At 44.2% G+C, this 18117-nt stretch overlaps 1 protein-coding gene across 1 annotated transcript in view; it reads right to left on the bottom strand.

The window, feature by feature from the left end:
- Positions 1–18117, bottom strand: part of ADGRG4 (adhesion G protein-coupled receptor G4) — a 102815-nt gene that overhangs the window by 40102 nt on the left and 44596 nt on the right. Inside the window, exons 12-14 of the mRNA XM_063938553.1 lie at positions 15896–16017; positions 14040–14308; positions 5790–5898 (exon numbers count right to left, since the gene is read on the bottom strand). Of these exons, the coding sequence (XP_063794623.1) occupies positions 5790–5898; positions 14040–14308; positions 15896–16017 (500 nt within the window). The remainder of the gene's footprint in view (positions 1–5789; positions 5899–14039; positions 14309–15895; positions 16018–18117) is intronic.

An 18117-nucleotide genomic window follows, 5' to 3' on the forward strand; every position in this document is an offset into this window, starting at 1 on the left:
AATGGGATCATCCTGAGAGGACATATCCTCTGCTGCATATGACACAGAGTCCCTGGACATAGCTTAATGGAGACCACAGACACTCCACACACACACAGGGGAGGACAGAGTTTCACCCCCAAGAATGGAAAGAGAGACACAGAGATTGGAGCCAACCCACACACAGCGCTTTCCAGGTATAGGGAGACCCTAAACCAGTGCTGACTGTGTACCTTAATAGGTTATTTTACACAGCCTCCCCCCCTTCTACAACCCCCTGGTACCGTAACAGATAGCTGGAGTTGCTCTGGAGGGACTGCACATCACTGACAGCGTGTCTGCAGGCAGGAAAATGGCGCAAAACGCTGCTGGGTCCGCTCTGAGGAGAAGCTCCACCCCCTTAATGGTGCTGTCTTCCAGCTCTTCATAAGATTATACTGGCCTGAGGATTTATGCTAGCAGAGATCCCGGGACCCTGACAGGCTTGAGAGGTCAGTGTAGGGTGTAGGCGCTGGCTCAGGGCGCGCCCCTCACAGCGCCGCACTATGTACCGCTGAGCCCCGGAGCACAGTTAGTACTGCACTCCATACCCTGTTGCCGCCATCTTCACACCGGCTCCCCACTTGCTAGGGGGGCCGGTGACTAACTCGCCACTGATCTTCTGGCTCTGTAAGGGGGTGGCGGCATGCTGCCGGGGTGAGTGATCCCCTGTGGCGGGGAACGTTCGATCCCCTCAGGAGCTCAGTGTACTGTCAGCGGAGATAGTGGCTCAGACCCCGCAGGGCGGACACTACTCCCCCCTTAGTCCCACGCTGCAGGGAGGCTGTTGCCAGCAGCCTCCCTGTAAAATAAAAAATGCTAAAATAACTTTTATTGAAGAAGCTCTGTAGAGCTCCCTTAGATGTGACCGGCTCCACCGGGCACATTTTCTATACTGAGTCTGGTAGGAGGGGCATAGAGGGAAGAGCCAGCCCACACTCTCAATCTCTTAAAGTGCCAATGGCTCCCAGTGGACCCATCTATACCCCCATGGTACTAATGTGGACCCCAGCATCCTCTAGGACTTAAGAGAAAAAAAAGATTTGGGGGTGCTCATTAATAGAAGACTAAGTGTTAAGAGCGGAGACGTGAGCCAGTGGAGAAGTTGCCCATGGCAAACAATCAGCACTGAAGTAACATCTACAATTTGCCTACTATAAAATTATACAGAGCTGCTGATTGGTTGATGGGGCAACTTCTCCACTGGCTCACTTCTCCGCTCTTATCACTGCTTAGCATAGGCGTGCGCAGCACATTTTATTAGGGGGTGCACGACTGGAATGGTGTGCCTAGCCCCGCCCACTGGGTGTGCCTAGCCCCATATTTTCTTGACATGGATATTACATATTGCTTTTTAATCATTTTGCTGTCTCTGAGTGCCAGTTTTTTATGGACCTTTATATATCTATCTTTCTGAGCACCTGAGCAAGTTGTGCTTTTATGGGAGTGCCGGCTGCTGCTGTAAGGATAGATTATATATATACACTGCTCAAAAAAATAAAGGGAACACTAAAATAACACATCCTAGATCTGAATGAATGAAATATTCTTATTAAATACTTTGTTCTTTACATAGTTGAATGTGCTGACAACAAAATCACACAAAAATTATCAATGGAAATTAAATTTATTAACCCATGGAGGTCTGGATTTGGAGTCACACTCAAAATTAAAGTGGAAAAACACACTACAGGCTGATCCAACTTTGATGTATAGTCCTTAAAACAAGTCAAAATGAGGCTCAGTAGTGTGTGTGGCCTCCACGTGCCTGTATGACCTCCCTACAACCCACACAAGTGGCTCAGGTAGTGCAGCTCATCCAGGATGGCACATCAATGCGAGCTGTGGCAAGAAGGTTTGCTGTGTCTGTCAGCGTAATGTCCAGAGCATGGAGGCGCTACCAGGAGACAGGCCAGTACATCAGGAGACGTGGAGGAGGCCGTAGGAGGGCAACAACCCAGCAGCAGGACCGCTACCTCTGCCTTTGTGCAAGGAGGAACAGGAGGAGCACTGCCAGAGCCCTGCAAAATGACCTCCAGCAAGCCACAAATGTGCATGTGTCTACTCAAACGATCGGAAACAGCCTCCATGAGGGTGGTATGAGGGCCCGACGTCCACAGGTGGGGGTTGTGCTTACAGCCCAACACCGTGCAGGACATTTGGCATTTGCCAGAGAACACCAAGATTGGCAAATTCGCCACTGGCGCCCTGTGCTCTTCACAGATGAAAGCAGGTTCTCACTGAGCACGTGACAGACGTGACAGAGTCTGGAGACGCCAAGGAGAACGTTCTGCTGCCTGCAACATCCTCCAGCATGACCGGTTTGGCAGTGGGTCAGTAATGGTGTGGGGTGGCATTTCTTTGGGGGGCCGCACTGCCCTCCATGTGCTCGCCAGAGGTAGCCTGACTGCCATTAGGTACCGAGATGAGATCCTCAGACCCCTTGTGAGACCATATACTGGTGCGGTTGGCCCTGGGTTCCTCCTAATGCAAGACAATGCTAGACCTCATGTGGCTGGAGTGTGTCAGCAGTTCCTGCAAGATGAAGGCATTGATGCTATGGACTGGCCCGCCTGTTCCCCAGACCTGAATCCAATTGAGCACATCTGGGACATCATGTCTCGCTCCATCCACCAACGCCACGTTGCACCACAGACTGTCCAGGAGTTGGCGGATGCTTTAGTCCAGGTCTGGGAGGAGATCCCTCAGGAGACCATCCGCCACCTCATCAGGAGCATGCCCAGGCGTTGTAGGGAGGTCATACAGGCACGTGGAGGCCACACACACTACTGAGCCTCATTTTGACTTGTTTTAAGGACATTACATCAAAGTTGGATCAGCCTGTGGTGTGTTTTTCCACTTTAATTTTGAGGGTGACTCCAAATCCAGACCTCCATGGGTTAATAAATTTAATTTCCATTGATAATTTTTTTGTGATTTTGTTGTCAGCACATTCAACTATGTAAAGAACAAAGTATTTAATAAGAATACTTAATTCATTCAGATCTAGGATAAGTTATTTTAGTGTTCCCTTTATTTTTCTGAGCAGTGTATGTGTGTGTATATATATATATATATATATATATATATATAAATAAATATAAAAGGTGTAAAGAGCTGGCACTCAATGGATGATCCGTTAGTTGCCTTCCCAAAAACGCCTTGCAGCGAATTAAAGACAGCTTGTAAAAGGCGGCACTCCTAGGACTTACTTATAGATAATATAAATGGGTGACGAGCAACACAATAAGCTGTTAACGTTTCAGTTTTATTACAAAAACTGACGAAAGTATTTGTAATAAAACTGAAACGTTAACAGCTTATTGTGTTGCTCGTCACCCATTTATATTATCTATAAGTAAGTCCTAGGAGTGCCGCCTTTTACAAGCTGTCTTTAATTCGCTGCAAGGCGTTTTTGGGAAGGCAACTAACGGATCATCCATTGAGTGCCAGCTCTTTACACCTTATATATATATATATATATATATATATATATATATATATATAAGCAAGTCCTGGGAGTGCCGCCTTCTACAAGCTATATATATATATATATATATATATATAGTAATAATAATAATAATAATAACCCTTTATTTTCTTATACACCCCCACCCCCTGCCTGGCCTGAACTGTGCCCTGGTGCACATTCTGAAGGCTCAGGCAGGATACTGTTCTCCTCCAGCGGACCAGCGGTCGAAAATGGCAGGGCGGCAGGGCACACACTACTCACTGCCACTGTCTAGAAGTGAGCACGGGCGGGAGCCGGGACTCGGAGGACAGCCGACAAAGCAGGGCAGGAAGGGAGGGAGGGCGCACGGTGTGACGTGCTGAAGTCACACGCGAGGCAATCAGATTATGACGGTGGGTGGGCTGGGCTGTGCGGCCAGCCCACCCGTCCACGAAGAAGCTGCTTATGTTATGTGCAGCTGACAGGGAGCTGTGTGAGTGTGACCGGCGGCGGCGCAGCGGGAAGGGGTGAATGCTGGATGCAGGACTCAGGTTATCCGATCATCGCTATCAGTGCGCTGCTGTAGTAGCAGTAGCACTGCTACAACAGCAGCACACAGACAGCGATGATCGGATTGCAGGTGTGATGTGCGGGGGGTGCCGGACATTAGGGGGTGCCTGTGCGCACCAGGCACCCCCCGTGCGCACGCCTATGCTGCTTAGTAAATGTCCCCCTTAACAACAGTAGTCAAAGAGCAGCAACAAAGGCAAACAAGGTATTAGCATGCATAAAGGGGAATTGAGTTAAGGGATGAGAGTGTAATCCTCCCACTGTTTAAATCATTGATACGACCACATCTTGAGTATTGTGTACAGTTCTGGGCACCACACTATAAAAGAGACATATTAAGGGGTTGGAGGCACTGGACTATGAGGAGAGGCTTTCTAGGTTAGATATGTTTACACTAAAAATGAGACGACTAAGAGGAGATATGGTCAGGGGTATATCTAGAGAGGAGGGGTCCTGTGTGCAGTTTCCAGGTGTTGGCCCCTTCCTTTCCTGTCCCGTAGCTGGTAGCAGCGCTGTTAGCGCTCTGTCTGAGCACTAGAGACTCTGGCACAGTGCCAGAGTCTACAGCGCATGTGCAAGTCTCCGAAAAAATGGTGCTGTGGCCATTTTTTCGGAGACCTGCGCATGCGCTGTAGACTCTGGCACTGTGTCAGAGTCTCTAGCACTCAGACAGAGCGTTAACAGCACTGTTGTGGGCTATAGTAACGGTAGAGGAGGGGGCCCACGCACAGACACCAGAGAGGTAAGTATAGAAGAAATGGGTGCAGTGTGCGCGGTGTGGGCCCCCTCTGGACCCAGGGGCCCATGTGCATCACACACGCTGCACCCATTATAGATACGCCACTGGATATGGTTAATATTTACAAATATATAAAGGGACAATACATGGAGGTATCAGGTGATTTGTTTATTAAGAGATCTCTACACAAAACACATGGACATCCACTAAGGCTTGAGGAGAGGAAATTTTGTACTCAGCGCAGGAAGGAATTCTTGACAGTCAGGGCTATAAGGGTGTGGAATTCTCTGTCAGAGAAGGTTGTAATGGCAGACTTAGTCAATGTGGTTATATACATTTTTAACAGAAAAAGAGATCCGAGGATACTGGATTTAACCAGAATAGAATAGGGAATTTAATATAATTCAGGTTGAACTCGATGGACTACTGGTCTTTTTTCAACCTCAAACTCTGTTACAATGTTAACTACATTTTTAATTTTATGTCTTCTGATGGGTGAGTGTTTTTAATAGGTTTGGGGGTGGTTTTGGATGTCCTATTTTCCACTTCCACAAGAGCCCTAAACAGCATCTTGGTCTTACTTGGTGACATACCTTTTCCATACACCCCAATAGCGATACACTACCTACATATAAAGAAGCTTACAGTCAATTTTCAAGGGACAGTCATGATGTTTGCTATCCCAAAGGGGTGGGAGTTAATGATTTGTTGAGTGGGCTGCAAGGATAATAAGGTACATTTAAGTAGGTGGAGCTATGAGGCATTAGATCAGACACATTGCCTATTTTGGTCCTTTTGTTTTTGACCCCTGAAATATGATATTCACAAAGCTAATATTAAATAGTAATAATGCAGGTTACTATAACTGAGGGACAAAAACTTTAAAGGAAAAAATAGTAAATAAAATAGTAAAGATAAAAGATCACTACAAAATAGAAACAACTAAACTTTCCTCATGCGCCATTCTGATGAGTATGTCTCTTTTAATGTACTAAAATATTTTTTACTCACAATAAGTCAGAGCTGTCACCAACTTCGCTATATTGCGTGTAAGAAGATCCACTCCCATAATAATTGGTGTTTATACTGAGAACTATAACAACTACAATTGTTGGTATTCCTGTCAGAGACAAAAACAGTAAAAGTTGTTAATTCATTTAAAATAAGCAGGACAGCATTTAGCTGAAATGATAAACTAAGGGCAGTTTTGGTCCTTGTGGTAACATTTGTATTTCTATTCAGATAAAGGCACTTATGGGGGATTTCCTGTTGCTTGGGAACTCCAGTGGCCTATTGGTCGGGATCTGGACCAGGCCACAGCCCAAGCTTCCTGGTAACCAGCCACCTTACTATATGTGGATTATTCTGATCTGTTTCATCAACTTCATGTTCTATTCCGGACTCCCCCCACCATGTGTCACCACCTTCTGCCTAGACTGTATGTCACACAATGGGCGCACATCACCTTAAAAGTGCACTGTCCTTCATGAAGAGCCTACCCATACAGCACTGGATTAATGTAGAAAGTGTGTGTGGGCAGGGCTACTCTTATTTAATGGTCAGGTGATGGTTTAATGGTCAGGTGATGTTTGGGAATAAATTATTTAATAGTGGGTAGGGTTATTAATTAGTCCTAGTGGAGGATTTACCACAAGGCAACCAAAGTGGCCTCTTAGGGCCCTGTTGGTCCATGGGGGCCCGTCTACAAGGCTGTATAAAGGGCATTTCTGGTGGGCCACGAACTTCACAGAAATTGTCAGAGATCTGGGCTGGTTGAATACTCCTGGCAGACTGTCAGTGATTAGACAGCTGCCAGTTCCAGCGCATGCGTCTCCAGTCCTGCAGTACTGTGTATGTGACCTGTCATGACACATGTGTGTATGACGTCAGTTGCTTAAAGAGAGGAACCGGGATGTGCACAGAAAAAAACATGAGGTCTTCCAGTGTACTTTATTACAGTATTTTAATTTTATTTTATATTACATCCACCTACTTCAAATTCCAATCAGGCGGGAGTGGTGGATGGGGGTAGGGTGGGGGGAGTTATATTTTAAGTACAGTTTCTATTAACATCTGCCCGCAACAATCATGGCTGGGGAGGAGACAGACACTGACTGGTGATATATCAATATGCTATAATAGTCTATTTTAAGTACTACCGTGTGTGGGAAGGGTTGGGTATGGCTTACTGGCGGCCGACTGTTGGGATTCGATTCAGATGTAGGGGTCAGTATTGTGACCGCCGCTCACATAACTACAACCCTATGGTAGATGCCTGCTACAATCAGTGGGGCACTGTTATATAATTAATACAGTCGAACTGACTGGAGGGTGTAATAATGAGTATTATAAGGGAATCTGCTAGGCTGCTACAATCAGTAAGGGGGGGGGGGAGAGGCACTCATATTTAATGCAGTCAACACTAATGTAATTGGGTGTAATAATAAGTATTATAAGGTATGGGTGCCTACATTAAATATTAGTGCCCCCCTCCTCACTGATTGCAGCACGTCCCCCATTCCATATTAGCAGGTCCCCTATCCGTTATAATACCCATTGTTGCACCCCTCAGTCAATGACTGTATTGACTATATCTCGGTGCTGGATCGGTATGAAATGCCGGCGGACGGGATCCCGGCTGTCGTGATCCCAACAGCGGGATCCCGTTCGCCATAATTCCAGCAGCAGAGCGAGCACTAGAAACCCCCTTGTGAGCTCGCTGCGCTCACTACGTTGCAGGCACGGTGACTCATGGACACCCACAGAGGGAGAATACACTGTGGCGCCGGTGTTCCAGCGGTGGCATGTCACCGCTAGTCGGGATTCCGGTGTCAGCATTGTGACTGCTGGGATTCTGACTAATGGTATTTAAACCGCTTCCCATCAGTGCCTTTAGTGTGACTCCATTATACAAGGTCTGACAATTAAGTCAGCGAACTCGCCACCGCGCAGTAGCGGATTTACCACAACCAAAGAAGCTGCAAGGGCTGGTGGGTCCCAGGGGGCTTGCCGACAGATCATGGAGTCAGGAGGGCATTTCTGATTTTGCCGAAAATGAATACTGCCAGCAGGCTGTTAGTGACTAGATAGCTGCCAGTTGCCTGCACTTGCCTGTGCGCAGTGCCTACAGTATGATTTTAAGGGCAGCACGGCTGGTGTAATGGTTAGCATTACTGCCTCACAGCACTCAGGTCATGGGTTCAATTCCCACCGTGGCCCTAACTGTGTGGAGTTTGTATATTCTCCCCGTACTTGCATGGGTTTCTCCTACAATCCAAAAATATACTGATGGTTTAATTGGCTCCCAACAAAATTAACCGTAGCGTGAATGTGTACATGTGGTAGGGAATATAGGGCCTAATTCAGACCTGATCGCAGCAGCAAATTTGTTTTCTAATGGCCAAAACCATGTGCACTGCTGGGGGGGGGGGGGCAGATGTAACATGTGCAGAGAGAGTTAGATTTGGGTGGGTTATATTGTTTCTGTGCAGGGTAAATACTGGCTGTTGTATTTAATGTGAATGGAAAAATGTTTTCTGTAAAGCGCTGCAGAATATGTGTGCGTTATATAAATAACTGGTAATAAATAATAATAAATACACTAGTACAACTACTATCCGCCTGATATATTGGCGGGGGCAGATTGTGGAGCATACACTGACTGGGGGGCGGCATAATGAACGGGGACCTGACTGCTACAATTGGTGGGGGGAGAGGGACACACTGATGATTGTTTGAGGATGGGGGGGCCCAAATCGGTGTCTTGCTTAGGACCCCATGAGGTCTAAATCTGCCTCTGATTAGTTCTAGTAGTTTAACTGATGTGATGGGACTATGAAAGGCCCTACACACTGGGCGATAAAAGTCAAAGATATGAACGATCTCGTTCATTAATGAACGAGATACCGTTCATATCTTTGAGTGTGGAGGCACCAGCGATGAACAATGTGCGGCCCCGCGCTCGTTCATCGCTGGTGCCCTGTTGGCTGTGCATGCAGGCCAATATGGACGATCTCATCCATATTTGCCTGCACTTCTATGGAGCCGTGTGACGGGGGGAGTGAAGAAACTTCACTCCCCCCGTCACTGCCCCCTCCGCCGCCGGGTCGCCCGTCGGCCGTATCCGCCGTCGGGCAGCTCGGCGGCAGATCTTTAAATGTGTAGGGCCCTTTAGTTTAATGCTGGAATGCTTTTAATTGAATGTGAGGGAAAAGGATAGCTATTCATACAGGATCGGTATGAAATACCTCCAATCAAAATCCCGACGTTCAAAATCCCGACACCAATTGATCGATGGTCAAAATCCCGACAAGGTCAAAATCCCGACATGGACAAAATACCGACATTTAAAATACCGACAAGGTCAAAATACCGACATGTAAAATGCCGACAGGTCAAAATACCGACATGCGGTTTTTGTTGTTTTTTTGTGTGTATGTCGACATAAGTCAACATGGACACCATATAAAGTGTACCGCTGCGCTCGCCATGCTTCGGGCACGGTGCCTCGCTGCGCTCGGCACATTATTATATTCCCCCTCCAGGTCCACTGGGATGGTAAAGTATGCACAAGTCGGTTTCAATGAAAAAAAATATGAAAAACTCATGTCGGTATTTTGACCTGTCGGCATTTTGACCTTGTCGGTATTTTAAATGTCGGTATTTTGTCCATGTCGGGATTTTGACCTTGTCGGGATTTTGACCATCGGTCAATTGGTGTCAGGATTTTGAACGTCGGGATTTTGATTGGAGGTAAACTGACTGCATCCCATTCATACAATATGTAACTATAGAAGAAAGGGAAACGAGTGTGCAGCTATGACCTGAGGAACTTCAACCAATAAAGCTCCATTAAGCCCATATATTTAGAAAGATTGGCAGTGCTTCTCCAACTATTAATTCATTTTTGTGAGTACCACAAACATAAAGAAATGTATATGCAGTATGGCCCTCATTCCGAGTTGTTCGCTCGCTAGCTGCTTTTAGCAGCCGTGCAAACGCTAAGCCGCCGCCCTTTGGGAGTGTATCTAAGCTTAGCAGAAGTGCGAACGAAAGAATCGCAGAGCGCCTACAAAAATATTTTCGAGCAGTTTCAGAGTAGCTCCAGACCTACTCAGCGATTGCGATCACTTCAGACTATTTAGTTCCTGTTTTGACGTCACGAACACGCCCTGCGTTTGGCCAGCCATACCTGCATTTCCCCAGGCACGCCTGCGTTTGTATCTGACACACCTGCGTTTTTCAGCACACTCCCTGAAAATGGTCAGTTACCTCCCAGAAACGCCCCTTTCCTGTCAATCACTCTGCGGCCAGCAGTGCGACAGAAAAGCTTCGCTCGACCTTGTGTAAAAAAACATCGGCTGTTGTGAAAGTACGTCGCGCATGCGCATTGCGCTGCATACGCATGCGCAGAAGTGCCGCTTTTTTGTCTAATCGCTGCGCTGCGAACGAAAACAGCTAGCGAACAGCTCGGAATGACCACCTATGTACACTGTGACTGTGTAATATAAGTGAAACAATCATCCAACAAGTGGTCGTGGTTTGCAGTGTTGTTGTCTGGAGTTTTACTTACCTTATAAAGCTGAGAGTGACCTGCAATAAGCATTGCACCTAAATTGTGAGGTCCTTTTATTTCTACTTACTTCACAATTTTTTCTTTTTACATTATTAGTTTTTTATTATCTATAATAATTATTATATCTTTGTTGTTAATTTCCTGTTTTATCTAGCAATTCAAAGTTTTTACATTGCATAAAATTTAATTGCATCTAATAAATTATAACTTTTTTACCAATTGATGATTTATTAGTGATAAGTGGAAGGTGATAATACACCAGCCAATCACTGTCATTTTTCAAACCTGTAATGATTGACTGGTGCATTATCACATTGCACTTATCACTGCTTTATCACTTCTCCAGGTTTAATACATATGATCCAATGTTATTTTCTCCTCTTGTATTCCATATACCCAGTGAGGACTACAACAGCTGGAATTCCAGGAGACAACACTGCAAACCGTAACCACCAGCAGCTATCAGTGCAATTTTACACAAGGCACAATTCTCTACACCAAATTGTTTGTTTTTCTTATACTACATAGTGTACACTATGGGGGTCATTCCGAGTTGTTCGCTCGCAAGCTGCTTTTAGCAGCTTTGCACACGCTAAGCCGCCGCCTACTGGGAGTGAATCTTAGCATATTAAAATTGCGAACGAAAGATTCGCAATAATGCGAAAAGACTTCTCTGTGCAGTTTCTGAGTAGCTCGAGACTTACTCTGCCAGTGCGATCAGTTCAGTGCTTGTCGTTCCTGGTTTGACGTCACAAACACACCCAGCGTTCGCCCAGACACTCCTCCATTTCTCCAGCCACTCCCGCGTTTTTCCCAGAAACGGTAGCGTTTTTTCACACACACCCATAAAACGGCCCGTTTCCGCCCAGAAACACCCACTTCCTGTCAATCACATTACGATCACCAGAACGAAGAAAAAACCTTGTAATGCCGTGAGTAAAATACCAAACTGCATAGCAAATTAACTTGGCGCAGTCGCACTGCGGGCATTGCGCATGCGCATTAGCGACTAATCACTCCGTTGCGACAAAAAAATAACGAGCGAACAACTCTGAATGACCCCCTATATACATTTTTTTTTCTTTTAGGTGCACAAAAAACACTGCAAGTTAATGGTTGGAGAAGCGCTGGAGCCACCAATCCTTCTATTTAGAAAATATGAATTCCATTCATTTAATATCTGGGATGTTTGGTGGCGAAGTTTTCCTGGTTCTATTTTTCTTAAATACAAATGCTTCTATTGGAGCACTACTGTGTGGCGTGAGGTATATAAGAAGTACTACTGTGTAGCATAAGGTGCATAAGGAGTACTACTGTATGGCGTAAGGTGTAAGAAGTACTACTGTGTAGCATAAGGTGTATAAGGAGTACTACTGTATTGCGTAAGGTGTATAAGCAGTACTGCTGTGTAGGATAAGGTATATAGGGGGTCATTCCGAGTTGATCGCTAGCTGAAAATGTTTGCTGCGCAGCGATGATGCAAAAAAACGGCACTTCTGCGCATGCGTATGCGGTGCAATGCGCACGCGCAAACGTACTTTCACAACAGCCGATGTAGTTTCACACAAGGTCTAGCGAAGCTTTTCAATCGCAGTGCTGGCCGCAGAGAGATTGACATGAAGGGGGCGTTTCTGGGTGTCAACTGACCTTTTTTAGGGAGTGTTCGGAAAAACGCAGGCGTGCCAGGAAAAACGCAGGCATGGCTGGGCGAATGCAGGGCGTGTTTGTGACGTCAAATCCGGAACTGAATGGTCTGAAGTGATCGCAAGCGATGAGTAGGTCTGAAGCTACTCTGAAACTGCACAAAATTATTTTGCTGCCGCTCTGCGATCCTTTCGTTCGCACTTCTGCTAAGCTAAGATACACTCCCAGAGGGCGGCTGCATAGCGTTTGCACGGCTGCTAAAAACTGCTAGCGAGCTAACAACTCGGAATGACCCCCATTAAGAGCACTTCTGTGTAGCATAAGGTATACAAACAGCACTACTATGTAGCATAAGGTATATAAGGAGCACTACTGTGTGGGGTAAGATGTATTAGGAGCACTACTGTGTAGCATAAGGTATATAAAGAGCACTACTGTGTAGCATAAGGTGTATAAGGAGTACTACTGTGTGGGGTAAAATGTATTAGGAGCACTACTATGTATGATAAGGTATATAAAGAGCACTACTGTGTAGCATAAGGTATATAAAGAGCACTACTGTGTAGCATACGGTGTATAAGGAGCATTACTGTATGGTGTAAGTAAGGTGTATAAGGAGTACTACTGTGTGGTGTAATGTGTATTAGGGGCACTACTGTGTAGGATAAGGTATATAAAGAGCACTACTGTGTAGCATAAGGTATATAAAGAGCACTACTGTGTAGCATAAGTTGTAGAAGGAGCACTACTGTATGGTGTAAGTAAGGTGTATAAGGAGTACTACTGTGTGGTGTAAGGAGTATTAGCAGCACTACTGTGTAGGATAAGGTATATAAAGAGCACTACTGTGTAGCATAAGGTGTATAAGGAGCACTAATGTATGGTGTAAGAAGGTGTATAAGGAGTACTACTTTGTGGTGAAATGTGTATTAGGAGCACTACTGTGTAGGATAAGGTATATAAAGAGCACTACTGTGTAGCATAAGGTGTATAAGGAGCACTACTGTATGGTGTAAGTAAGGTGTATAAGGAGTACTACTGTGTGGTGTAATGTGTATTAGGAGCACTACTGTGTAGGATAAGGTATATAAAGAGCACTACTGTGTAGCATAAGGTGTATAAGGAGCACTAATGTATGGTGTAAGAAGGTGTATAAGGAGTACTACTGTGTGGTGAAATGTGTATTAGGAGCACTACTGTGTAGGATAAGGTATATAAAGAGCACTACTGTGTAGCATAAGGTGTATAAGGAGCACTACTGTATGGTGTAAGTAAGGTGTATAAGGAGTACTACTGTGTGGTGTAATGTGTATTAGGAGCACTACTGTGTATGTTAAGGTATATAAAGAGCACTACTGTGTAGCATAAGGTATATAAAGAGCACTACTGTGTAGCATAAGGTGTATAAGGAGCACTGCTGTGTAGCATAAGGTGTATAAGGAGCACTACTGTATGGTGTAAGTAAGGTTTATAAGGAGTACTACTATGTGGTGTAAGGAGTATTAGGAGCACTACTGTGTAGCATAAGGTATATAAAGAGCACTACTGTGTAGCATAAGGTGTATAAGGAGCATTACTGTGTAGCATAAGGTGTATAAGGAGCACTACTGTATGGTGTAAGTAAGGTGTATAAGGAGTACTACTGTGTGGTGTAAGGTGTATTAGGAGCACTACTGTGTAGGATAAGGTATATAAAGAGTAATACTGTGTAGCATAAGGTATATAAGGAGCCTACATGGCTAAGTCTATTTATGGTTGGTTTTAGGGCTTTAGCAGAAATATGTCTGCTTTGACTTCTCTCCTTCTCTACATAGGAACAATCTACGTTTCTTATTATACTATTGTGCTAAATATCTGTTAGCTTTGTTGTATCAATAATAGTAATATAACTTTTTACTGTAACGTTTACATAGTCCGTTGTGACAACCCAGAAATCTCCAGCAGACAGAGGACACACAGCTACTGCATCTGTGATAAAGGTTCATAGTTATATGTACCCCCAGTGTGTCTAAATGACAGAAATGACATTATTATGTACTTACCCCAGCCAGCTATGCATAACTTTAGTATGTATTTATGGACATACGAATTAAAGACTTTGACAAATGCAAAGTACATGTGCACAGCCTCCAGTCCCATCCAGGTGAAGGAGGTCAGTAAGAAGTAATGAAGAGTGGCAGCAATAGAGATGCAGAGACCCTGATTTTGGAATGACGACAACCAGTTATTGACTAAGAAAGTCAAATTAAGCATCAATAGCGAAAAAGAGAGATTAATCAATATTTTAGAAGGGTAATCCTTTCTCAGCTGCCTACAAAGAAACAGAACATAACTCTTTTGTAATAAATGATATACAGACTGGGGTCATTATACTTTCATTGTGATTATACTATAGGGCTAAGGTTTATATTTGCATTAATTCTTTTGTTAGTGAGAGCTACCATGTATGGTTTTTCAACCAAAAATAAAAGCTGTTATTGATAGCAATATTCAGTTCACAGCATAAAGCACAAAACATATAAATAAAAACATTGTTATTCTTTTTATACTGGCAAAGAAGCTTATACTGTAATTGTCCCTTTTGTGGGTGCATTAAGCAGCAAAATAATACATTTCTGATCATTTTAAACTATTATGTTGAAACTATTTAAGTTGAGCTGAATGCATAATAGCAATCTTGGAAAAAGGTGATTCTGATTTAAATATTTTCTGTGTCCTAAACTGGGAACTGTGAACAGCCGCTGCTGTGAAATTCTTGGGATCCAGTCTGAAGACCGACACTGTGTAGGTTGACAATGTTTAGGTCAACCACTGTAGGTCTACAGTCACTAGGTCGACAGGGTTGGTAGGTCGACAGGGTTTCTAGGTCGACATGTGAAAAGGTCGACATGAGGGTTTTTTTTAAATATTTTTTTTTTAACTTTTTCATACTTAACCACGTGGACTATGATTGGAACGAAGCATGGCGAGCGAAGCGAGCCATGCGAGGGGACACGGTGGGGACACGGTGCACTAATTGAGGTTCCCGGTCACTCTACGAAGTAAACGACATAAACCCCCCCAAAAAAACCTCATGTCGATTGACCTGTCGACCTAGCACATTGTCGACCTAGATACTGTCAATTTGATGATCCACACCTGTAATTATTATAAGGCTGCAACCGATGGGCTGTCTATTATGGAAGCTGTAATCCTCCGTTTTGTGTACAAAAGCACACAATCGAGCGGACATCGGTCCTATGGTTGCCCAGAATGTCAGACTGAATTTGTCCACCGGGGTCTGTGGAACTGAATCGTTTAACACAGTCCCTACGCTGTCACGCGCCTGTCACGCCTGCGACTCGAGCAACTTCCCCTGTAACCACCCAGGAAAAACTGTCAGAACTGCGTGGATCTCCATGCAGTTCCGATTTGCGGCAGCCAGCTGTGGCCGTAGGGATGCATGTGAAGTGCGTTTTTGCTTAATGTTTGACTTGCTTCCGGTCTGAATCAGGCCCTGTGACTCCAGAGATTACAGCATTACCCATAATGTTTACATTCAGCAGATCACAGCGATGCAAGCAAGTATTTCATATTGTTCATGCTTTCATTGTACGTTTCTCGCTGGTTTCGGAAATTCAGTGAGCAGAACATAATAATGTGACAAAATGAATAAAAAGAACAGTAAGAACATAAATATAACCCAGTTATCTGTCTTCCCTTCTCCCTAACAGTATTGCCCTTCTCTGGATATCTGCGGAAGAAGCAGTTGCAGCATTTTACTTTTCTTAGGATTGTTATGTGAGGAGAAGCTTGGATATATGAAAAGTTACACATTCCCTTTATTACCTTATGATTTTCATATGATATTTTATGCATTGTATCTTGTAGAATGTACTTTATCCATGCAGTAACTCACCTAAACATTCCATATGTTACAAGGGCAAACCCCAGACACAGAGAAGTAAGGCCACAGCCAACATAAGTCAAGAGGCTCAAAATATGATCGTCTAAAGGGTCGATACCTGTTCTAGAAATATCCTGAAAGAAAGATGAGAGCCCAGCTCAGTATATCTGTATTAAACCCTATAAAATGTTACTGTTTAAAGCTGATTAAAGAGGGTTTTTTTTCTATTAATATACAGAAATCACTGTGTTCTACCTATCATTCATCTTCTACACCACTGTGCTCTACCCATCATTCATCTACAGTACACTGTGCTCAACTTTTCATTCATCTTCTGCATCACTGTGTTACAACCATCATTCATCTTCTCCATTACTGTGTTCTACCCATCATTCATCTTCTGTATTACTGTGTTCTACCCATCATTCATCTTCTGTATTACTGTGTTCTACCCATCATTTATCTTCTCCATAACTGTATTCTACTGATCATTAATCTTCTACAGCACTATGCTCTACCCATCAATCTACACTGTGTTCTACCCATCATTTATCTTCTACAGCACTGTGCTCTACCCATCATGCATCTACACTGTGCTCAACCCTTCATTCATCTTCTGTGTCACTGTATTCTACCCATCATTCATCTTCTCCATAACTGTGTTCTAGCCATCGTTCACCTTCTACAGCACTGTGCTCTACTCATCATTTATCTTCTACACCACTGTGCACAACCCATCATTCATCTTCTTCATCACTGAGATCTACCCATCATTCATATACTATATCACTATGCTCTACCCATCATTCAACTGCTGCATCACAGTGCTCTACCTATCATTCATCCACACTGCACTCTACCCATCATCCATCTTCTACACCAGTATTTCTAACCATCATTCATCTTCTGCATCACAGTGCTCTACCTATCATTCATCGACACTGCACTCTACCCATCATTCATCTTCTACACCAGTATGTTCTAGCCATCATTAATTTTCTACAGCACTGTGCGCTGCTCATCATTCATCTTCTACATCACTGTTTGACCCATCATTCATCTTCTATATCACTGTGTTCTACCGATCATTCATCTTCTGCATCACAGTGCTCTACTCATCATTCATCTACACTGCGCTCTACCCATCATTTTTCTTCCACACCAGTATGTTCTACCCATTATTCCTCTTCTCCATCACTGTACTCAACCCATCATTCATCTTCTATATCACTGTGCTCTATCCATCATTCATCTTCTGCATCACTGTGTTCTACACAATATGAATCTTCTACAGTGCATCCGGGAAGTACAGCGCTTCACTCTTTCCACATTTTGTTATGTTACAGCCTTATTCCAAAATGGAATAAATTCATTTTTTCCCTCAAAATTCTTCACACAATACCCCATAATGACAACGTGAAAAAAGTGTTTTTGAGATTTTTGAAAATTTATTAAAAATAAAAAACTAAGAAATCACATGTACATAAGTATTCACAGCCTTTGCTCAATACTTTGTTGAGGCACCTTTGGCAGCAATTATAGCCTCAAGACTTTTTGAATATGATGCCACAAGCTTGGCACACCTATCTTTGGGCAGCTTCACCCATTCCTCTTTGCAGCACCTCTCAAGCTTCATCAGGTTGGATGGGAAGCGTCAGTGCACAGGCATTTTCAGATCTCTCCAGAGATGTTCAATAGGATTCAAGTCTGGGCTCTGGCAGGGCCACTCAAGGACATTCACAGAGTTGTCCTGAATCCAATCCTTTGACATCTTGGTTGTGTGCTTAAGGTCGTTGTCCAGCTGAAAGATGAACCGTCGCCCCAGTCTGAGGTCAGGATGTCTCTGTACATTGCTGCATTCATCTTTCCCTCTATCCTGATTCCTGACTAGACTCCCAGTTCCTGCTGCTGAAAAACATTCCCACAGCATGATGCTGCCACCACCTTCCTTTACTGTAGGGATGGTATTGGCCTGGTGATGAGCTGTGCCTGGTATCCTCCAAACATGACGCCTGGCATTCACGCCAAAGGCTTTAATCTTTGTCTTATCAGACCAGAGAATTTTGTCTGTTGTGGTCTGATAGTCCTTCAGGTGCATTTTGACAAACTCCAGGCGGGCTGCCATGTGCTTTTTACTAAAGAGTGGCTTCCGTCTGGTCACTCTACCATACAGGCTTGATTGGTGGATTGCTGCAGAAATGGTTGTCCTTCTGGAAGGTTCTCCTCTCTCCACA

Source organism: Pseudophryne corroboree, chromosome 8, assembly GCF_028390025.1.
Source record: "Pseudophryne corroboree isolate aPseCor3 chromosome 8, aPseCor3.hap2, whole genome shotgun sequence".
Lineage (NCBI taxonomy): Eukaryota > Metazoa > Chordata > Amphibia > Anura > Myobatrachidae > Pseudophryne > Pseudophryne corroboree.